General features: G+C 40.4%; 1 protein-coding gene across 1 annotated transcript; it reads right to left on the minus strand.

The window, feature by feature from the left end:
• Positions 1-4,662: 4,662 nt before the first annotated feature.
• On the minus strand, positions 4,663-7,137 carry LOC149925574 (tRNA pseudouridine(38/39) synthase). Its single transcript, XM_090160244.1, has 9 exons — positions 6,836-7,137; positions 6,623-6,762; positions 6,363-6,564; positions 6,101-6,297; positions 5,728-5,928; positions 5,217-5,398; positions 5,042-5,159; positions 4,839-4,981; positions 4,663-4,770 (listed from the first exon to the last, which is right to left on the minus strand). The coding sequence occupies exons 1-9, from the start codon at positions 6,887-6,889 to the stop codon at positions 4,712-4,714; spliced, it is 1,296 nt and encodes a 431-aa protein (XP_090016370.1). The 5' UTR covers positions 6,890-7,137; the 3' UTR covers positions 4,663-4,711.
• Between the last annotated feature and the right edge of the window lie 2,282 nt (positions 7,138-9,419).

Below are 9,419 nucleotides of genomic sequence, written 5' to 3' on the forward strand. Positions count from 1 at the left end.
GAGAACAAGTTAAGAGAGGCGATGCGACGCGACGAAAGGCAACGCGAAGAGTGGTAAAAATGTCAGTTATTTAGTTCTTTAGTTAACTTTTAGCTTAACAAAGGGTCATAGACCCATCACGTCAAGACAGTGATTTTAGTCATGCAATTCAAAGTACGCAGCGAGCGCTTTCCGAAACTGAGCACACTGTGGGAGGACCTTCAGGTGTTCAGGGAGGGAGTTCCAGTCGCGGACAGAGGACGGCAGGAAGGAGTGCTTTCGCGTTGCGAGACGAAAACCCGGAAGAATGTACGTGGCATTTCGGTTTCCTTTTGGGGGGGCGGGACCACGACGATATAGTTTTGGATAGGGGAGTAAGTGCCCCACAGGCATTGTGAATCACGCTGTTGACTAGTGTGAGAGGTCGCAGGCACCTTCTAGTGACTCGGGATGTCCACTTGAGGTTGTCTAGTACGTGGGTGATACTGAAACTCCAGGAGAACCCAACGCTAGACAAGCGATTTATTATCCGCGTCCAGATCATGAGATTTTTGCCCGAGGGCATTATATAGAATTTATGACATATTTCAAAAATATTAAGGTCTTCTTTATTTGATATATGGGTATAATAAGATTTAGTTGGCGCAACTAAAGCCACGGTCACACTAGAGATTAAATCCGAGTTTAGGTCGGTTTGAATGCCAGTTTTGACCGCCGACTATAATTTCTTGTTTAACACGTGCGAAATCGCTTAACCCTGGTTCGCTTATAGCCAAAGCTTAACGCCATTTCAAATTAGGACTTTAATTTTGAAAATACTAAAATATATCCCAAAACAATTAGTTAATCATGTTTACTATACATACAGTAATATGATTTGACATTATTTATAATTTTATTCCCATTATTTTGGAAAATACGAGCTATTTGACTTCCCCGCCTTGTCGTTTTGAAAGCGATTTTAAGCGAACCGACTTGGACGAGTTGCTTCCCGAACCAGCACGAAGCGATTTCTCACGTTGGTTTTAACATGGACTAATTAATTTTTAATTAGTCCATGGTTTTAAAAACTAGTTATGTAATATGAAGTGATTTTAGGGGTAAGTGTGAACCTGGCTTTAATGCTTGGCACCCAGTGGTAATTTCCCCTTAAAGGGAGTATGAACTTCCATGTTTATCGTGGATCAACGAATTTCACATTTTTGTCACCAGGTTTAACAGAAGCTACTGATGATTGGCGCTTGTTACGTTGACAAACAAGTCTTAGCGAGTTTTAGCAGACGATTTTTAAATTTAGTTCATACTACTTGTCCGCGCGCTAAAATGTATTAATTAATACCAATAATTAAGTAGTTAAACGTTGGAACAAAAACAAAAGGCTAACAAATCTTAATCTACATAATAAAACTCTAAGACCCTTTCGTCGTATCTATATTATAACCATTCGGCCCAGGCCGTAATATTAGTTCCACATCGGTGTATTCGATTGGGCAAACCCATACACCCTAGTAGACACAGGTAGGCAAACTAATACTAAAACTGTTGAGGCTACGTGATTTATTATCGTTTGATATATAAATTGCCATCCTAAGCTAAAGAGTGGATGCCGCCCACCATCAGGAGATCCGGGTGGGCAAACTAATATAAAAGCTGTTGAGCCCATGTGATTTCCTATTGTTTGATATATAAATTACCATCCTATGTTAAAGGATTAAAACTTGGGCGCCACCCACCCTCAGGAAAATACCCATGAATTTATTTTGTGGAAAATGGGAAATCAGTTGAAGACGCGTCAGTGCGATGATTTCATCGCAATTTTTAGGGCGTATTACAATTTTCGTGGCGTACGATATCGTACCATTCGGTGACTTTCCCTTTAAGGGGGTTGGTCTGGGGGGGGCGTAAATTAATGGCACTGCGTGCGCATCAAAGAGTTCTATCGAATGAGACCTACTGGTTTTTTTTGGGTAACTCTCCCTTTAAGGGGGTTGGTCACAGGGGGCGGAAATTAACGGCACGCGCGAGGGGGCGGAAAATCTCTGAACCAACTATACAAACTATAAAAGTGTTCAAGGCTAAAAGTTCAAGCATGAAATTCAAGAGAACGGCGTGGCTCACTTGATAAAAGCGTCGGTTTTGGAAACTACGCGGCCAGAAATCTGGGTTCGAATCCCAGTATCGCCAATAATATAAATTATTTTTCGCCGCTCCATCTACCGTGTAGTCGCTTTCCACGACGCCACAGCCGACGCCAAACAAACAACACTTAACGACATTCCGTCCATAGAAATAGTCCCACATTGATATTTATATATAGAAGTGGGACTAAAAACCACTTTGTCATCGTCGTCGTCGTCCGAGCTTTCTGGAATGTTTGCTTAGTCTGTCATGAAGCCAAAGGCGGGGTGGCGAAGAGAAAGCGGTCCGCGGAACAGAGGGAAACCGTGACGGCCTTTCGCTTCGTTACTGAGGTGGTTCGACTATAAACAGCGTGGGACAGAGGGGAATCGGGGCTCAGGGACTAGCGTATTTGCTTCTGTTCGTCATGAGGGGGGAGCAAATCTGCCATTGGATACAGGGGGTTTGCGACCTGAGAGAAAGGCGAGTTTTTGTGTTATTTTTGTGGGGGAAAAGGGTACCCCGGTAATTCTGTCATGGGGAAAGGGGGAGGGGTGCCTTACTGGGGGGTTTGGGACGAGAGCGAAAGGCGAGTTTTTAAGTAATTTTTGCGAGGGAAAAGGGGTACCCCAGTAATTCTGACATGGGGAAAAGGGCCTTACTGGGGGGGGGGGGGGGGTTGGACGAGAGAGAAAGGAGAGTTTTTAAGTTCTTTTTGCGAGGGAAAAAGGGGATGGTTCGACAATGGGGAAAAGGGTACCATGGAAATTCCCGCATGGGAAAAGGGGGGGAAGGGGATGCCTCACTGGGGGGAGTTTGAGACGAGAGTGAAAGAAGAGTTTTTATGTTCTTTTTGCCAAAGGAAAAGGGTACCCCGGTAATTCTGGCATGGGGGAAAGGGGCAGGGAGGCCTTACTAGGGTGGAGTGCCTCGAAACACACAACTGGCTGAGGGCCCGCCCGTAGGCTGGGCTTCTCGGCTAGTTTAATATATTAGCTTGACTATTGACACATAGCGCCCATGTTTGGTTTCGAAGTACAATCCCGCCTACTCACCCTCCCCCTAAAATTGCCGGTGTCAACCTACCAGGTTCATTGTATTTGTATTTGTTCAACTAAATGGGAAAATCTGGAACCTAACCAGTTCTATACCTAGTCTCTTCTTGGACGAGGGTCCATGGGTACAATCATCACTTCCCGTGGCCAAGGGTGGTCTCGGAATCCGCCATGCCTCCAAACTGCCTCTTCCGGCTTTTCTATCGTCGGTTTCTAGCGTAGCTAGCCTGGTCGGCGATATTTTACCCCCGACTACATACCCGTCTCCGAAGATCCGGTATTTCGAGAAGCCTCACAACAATGGGAACTTCGCACGGAAGCGCCCCTACCGTCCCCGGACCATTGGAAACATCAGCACATGTGGGACGCCCCGATCATCGACAAATCTTTATCGCTTTTGTCAGTAGGCGCTTCCAGCGATCGCGAAAAAGCCCGGCTTATTTAAGTAATTACCAAAGAGTCTGGTGCATGGCTAAACGCCCTTCCATCGCCGTCCTTGGGCACCCATTTAGACGACGACTCTTTTCGTATTGCCATCGGCCTTCGGTTAGGCGCCCGTATCTGTGTTCCGCACACTTGTAACTGCGGAATCATGGTTGATTCCGGGGGCACCCACGGCCTGAGTTGCAAGAAAAGCTCCGGCCGGCTCTCCCGACACGGTGCCGTCAACGACATCCTGCGACGCGCCTTAGTATCTGCAGGTGTACCGTCCGTTCTTGAGCCACCTGGGTTGTCCCGCGATGATGGAAAACGCCCGGACTGAATGTCCCTTGTCCCATGGTCCGGCGGAAAATCGTTGGAGTGGGATTTCACCTGCACAGACCCTCTAGCGCCTTTGTATTTGTCCTCATCTTCATCAGCCCCTCTCTGGGCCGCTACCCAGGCTGAAAGGAAGAAGCGCGAAAAGTACTCGGGCCTAGAGAATCGTTTCGTGTTTAAGGCTGTAGCTATTGAGACTCTCTGGTCGTTCGGGCGCGACGGTTTGTCCTTTGTCCATGCCATAGGCCGAAGGATTCGGGAAGAAACGGGAGAACCGCGTTCGCCATAATATCTGCTGCAACGCATCGCGATCGCGGTCCAACGAGGGAATGCAGCTTCGGTGCTGAACACTTTTCCACCAGGTTCTGCCTTAGAGGAATGCCTATTCTTCTTATAAATAGTTGTAAATATTTGTTCTTGGTTGTATATTATTTTTGTAAATAAAACTATTTCTTTGCAAAATATATTAAACACCATTGATGGCGCCAACACGATTTGATTAAGTTCATTAACTAGGCTTAGCTCTCCAACTCAACAAATACTGTCCTGCAAAATGGTAGGTCCTGGAAGGTGGATTTGGATCTCTATTTATTCTACCTCATTGGTTGATTATTATTATTCTATAGAAGAAGTGTGGAATAAGCTGAAAGGTAGCAATAGTAAGCTTTGGCTAAATGACCACATTGAAATAGAAAAAAAATTAAATATTAACTGTTTAGGAACCAAAAAGTTATATTTAAACTAATTTAGACACCAGTTTAGTTTTCTTTTATTATGAAAAGCCATACAATTTTAAATTATCAAGATTTCGTAGTCTTAATTTTTTTACGGCATTGACTTATTCGAGTTTCTAAACTGTCTGTATAAAATTATATAAAAAAACTTATGTGCTTGTAAGGAAAGATATATAAAAATGAAGTGTATTACCACAAACATTCCTTTCGAGCAGTTTCTTGTACACATTCGGTTTAACACCCATTATCAATTCGTCACTTTGCGATGATATTCTAGAGTGCTCTATTTTGGTGGAGGCACAGAGATGATTTAACATATCTCTGACAATTACTGTTCTACGAAACAAAAAATCTAAAAATTAGTCTGAAATAAAATGAGATTCAAAACAAACTAACTTTAAATTTAAACGAGTCCAAACTGTTTGTAGATGTTTTACCACTGATGTAATAACATTATCATCCACGATCCAGTTAATCGCCTCAAATTGACAATCAAATAAAACCAATGGAAGCTCTGATATAACTAAAAAATGTTAATATTACGAAAGTAATTATAACAAATAATAATTACCAGAAGCCATACAATATTGTGGTTTGCATGGATTTGTTTCTATATTTAACAGTTCTGATACAACCTCAGGAGTCTCTAATCCTTGACCAACTAAAAACAGAACTGATACTAAACATCTAATCTGATGCCATAAAAATGCAGTTGCTACAATCTTAAATTCAATTATATCGTAGCTGGAGTCTCTAAATAAAACAAAATTCCGGTTAACGAGAACCAACATTGGTCTAAAGATAACATTGAACATGGTCAAAGAGGTAAACCTACATTTTGTAAACATCGTCCTTTTTAGAAGGTTTATTTTTTTTGTGTCGCATGGTCATTTTCGCGTTTTTCTTGTTGCATGTTTTTAATTTCTCAAGTTGTGTGTTTTTAATTTTAAAACATTCTGTTAGTTAAATTTAAAAAATAAATATATTTTCGTTTCCCCAAATGTCGTTGGTCTCTTTTACCTCTTTGACCGTGTTCAAACAGTTAAAAGATTGCTATACTTGAAAGTGTTTAAATTACTTACTCTAACTCATTAGTTAAGGTCTTAAGAGAAATCTCCATTATTTTCCTTTTGAAATTAACTACGCCATTTCCTACATCCATTTTGCAAAAATTTCTGAAGTCATGTTCCCCAAGAAGTTTTTGGGCAGCTTCATCCATATGCTGTATATTCAGAGAGGCTCGAGGAAAATAGTATTTGTACGTGCGTTGTGAACAACTAAACCTTTTATACATGAAAAATAGTCACATATTAGAAGGATATAAAGGTCCACAACATCCCAGTGTTTAATATAGTACCCGGACCAATAAAATTTCAACATATTTTTCTGTATACAAGAAGTGACCAAAATTCTAATCCTCTTGGAGACCCTAAATATACTAATTGAATTTTTTACCTAGCACTGAAATCCTTAGAAACGGGTGTCCATGAAATTATTCTAATTTCAGGTGGAAGGACTCTATTTAATATTTGGATATATTCAATTTCATTTATGTTTAATTGTAAATTAGCTTCTTTCGTCTCCTCATAGTCCTCTGGTTCATAAATACCTTCTCCATCTTTAAGATTAGTTCGGACATCTAAAGAAATTACCTTAATATTAAGTGTAAAAAAAGTGAATTTAAAACGTATTATGGAATGAGAGTAATAACCCATACCTGACTAAAAGCAGAAACGCCTTTATCAGTTCTTCCACAACGGTGATAATTTGCAACTTGACGAGCTTCAATAATTTTGGTTAATGTAAGAGCTTTAAACAGCTCGGCTTCTATAGTTTTCATGGTGTCTTCTTGAGCAGCAAATCCTTGGTAGTCCCAACCAAGGTATAGTAATTTTAAGGCTATTCTCCTTCTTTTAAATCTTTAAAATACAATTAGTATATGTACATTTATGGAAAGTGTTAATATATTTAAATAACCTTTTAAAGTTGAAAATTTTCTCTTTCTTTAGCGTGCTATTTGTTTGAGTATCACTTGTCTTATTTCCTTGGTTTTTGGCTATTATATTCTTAAGTTGCTTTACATGTGCTTCTAGCTGAATGACACGGGCTCTTAACTCCTTTTAAAAGTAATTAATATCATAAACCAAATACTAACAAGTTTTACTTACAACGAAAATTAAGTTAACTTACTTCAGGTGAAAGTTCCTCAACGTTAACACTAGATTTTCTTTTATTATTACTCATTATTCCGAATAGTTTGACAGTAGTTAAAAAAAAGTAATAATCCAAGCATAAGCAACGAAGGTAATTTTCATGAAAAATTTAAAATGAATGCCATTAACGCATATTCCCACAAACATTTAACATTGGAGGAGAAAATTTAACACGGTTTGAATTCTTGATAGACTTTTTACTCCTCAGGCGGATTTTTAGGTGGGAAATATGAAATCTTGGGGGAGGAAAGTGTGCGGTGCTCTCTCGGGCGTGCTCATTGAATTGGGAATAATACTGCTAGAATTACGATTTCGGTTACCATGGTTACGCGGGACCTGTTCTGAGAAGACTGTACGAAATTCATCTTTATAATTAGGCGGTAGCGCCATCTATATTTTGTAAAGTTATATGATTCGCGCAAAAATTCAATTGCAATATAGTTGCCACCACTAGAGACAGACGCCGCCACGGTTGAAAGATATAGTTGGAAAAGTCTCCATATTGAACGAAATTGGTCCCGCGCCAGCCAGATTTAGTTGTACCTCTATTTATTCCCAACTCAATGGGCGTGCTCCGCTCTCCGTCATGGATGGGGGTGACAGGGGTCTGAATCGGGATTCGGGAGCAAAGCTATCGCTTACAAGCAGAATTAGATTAGATCTAATTCTGTTACAAGGCATTATCTTTGGTAGAAAGATTGGCTGTACCGTACTACTTCATTCCTCCCCCGCCTAAAAATAGCCAGAGAATGGTTGTACCCTCTCGTTGTTCTAAGTAACTTGTGAATAAAAGAACTTTATAGACAAAAAACAAACGTGTAGTTTAAAGTTAGCAAAATTAGAAGGCACAGAGTGGAATAGGCGCTTCAATAAAGATTATGGAACAAAATCCCCCCGGACAAAATCCCCCCAAAACTAAGAAAACACGAAAGTGTAGTATTCTGCTCTCGGCATTTTGGCTAAAATCAAAGTGTAGTATCTGTTCCCTATGAGAATTCAATACACCAAATTTTAAGCTGTAAAAGATACTACACTTTCATCTAAGACAGAAGTTCCGAGAACATGAATATTTAATATCTCAGCCTCCGTAATACTACATAAGCTTTTAAGCCGAAAACAGATACTACACTTTGATCTTAGCAACACCATGGAGGATTTTGTCAAGGGGGATTACCATTTTCTTCGGATAACCCAAGAAAACGGTGCCTACGTAGGCCTTAGGCAAAATTCTCTCATTTACCGACTTTTCGGACCTTCGTAGGCCCTATTATATGGAATCGTAGGCCCTAATTTATCCTAAAATATTCGTAGGCCCTAGGCACTTTGCCTAGTCTGCCTTATGGATAAGGCGTCCTGCCCACATGACCAGGGTCCATAAAAACCGGAAGCAAGAGTACCATCCCATGCTGTATCTATGAATTAGCGGAGGAAACGTCAGACAGAGCACATAGGTTAGACGAGAGTCAAAGAAAGCAATCGGGGAGATAAGCCCTTGATCGAATAACCAGGACACAGTTACAAACAAGGGACACAGTTCCGCGCGAACGATGGACAAACCGTAAAGGGGGTTGGATAGAGAAAACTTTAACCACAAAGTATACGCAAACCCCCAAAAATCAGAAGAGGGATTATAGAGGAGACACGATAGCCATCAGTTTAAACATGGAGCCAGTCCGTGGGCAATTAGTCTAAGTAGCAATAAAAATACGAGTAGATTTAGAAGCCAGAAGGCAGCCCACATCCAAAATAAACGGAGTCTGCCAAAATTAAAAAGGCATAAGAACGTTTTTTTTTAAATAAACTTATCAAAAGATGTAAAAATTATATTAAAATGCAAGTCAAATTTACCAATTACGATGAGGAAAACTAATAGCGTATGTTTATCCACTACCTATCAAGGTTTCAATGGCGAATCATAGGGGGCGTATCGATAGTTTTCGGGGTCAACCTCACAACGCCGAATTCTCCTTTCTCCGAATTCCCATATCACCGAATTCCCATTTCTCCGAATTGATATAATTCCGTATTGCTTTTACTCCGCAAGTTCATATCTCCGAAGTCCCATTTCTCCGAAATGTATTTAGTGACCTCACATCACCGAATTCTCGTTTCTCCGAATTCCCATTTCTCCGAATTCCCATATCACCGAATTCCCTTTTCACCGAATTGACATATTCTTGCTTTTACTCCGAAAGCTCATATCACCGAAGTCCCATTTCTCCGAAATGTATTTAGTTACACTATGCAGAGATAAACCTCCTACGTGTCACGCCCGCTTGTGGCTAAAGCAAGATTATTTAAATTAAATAATCTTGACTAAAGTTTTCCCTTTATTTTAATTTTTGGTCGTAATTAAATATGATGTTTTATTTCAGTATAAGAAAATTGTTTGGTAGCATATTTTATTCTAAATTTACAAAATTATTGCACGACGGATACTTCATGGTTCAATATTTTATTAAAATTAAAGGTTTACGCTAGCTTTCGGGTCGAAACCCCTCTTCAGGCGTTCTGAAGAGGGGTTTCGACCCGAAAGCTAGCGTAAACCTTTAATTTTAATA

Source organism: Leiobunum rupestre, chromosome 10, assembly GCF_980474605.1.
Source record: "Leiobunum rupestre chromosome 10, qqLeiRupe1.1.hap1, whole genome shotgun sequence".
Taxonomy (NCBI): Eukaryota; Metazoa; Arthropoda; class Arachnida; order Opiliones; family Sclerosomatidae; genus Leiobunum; species Leiobunum rupestre.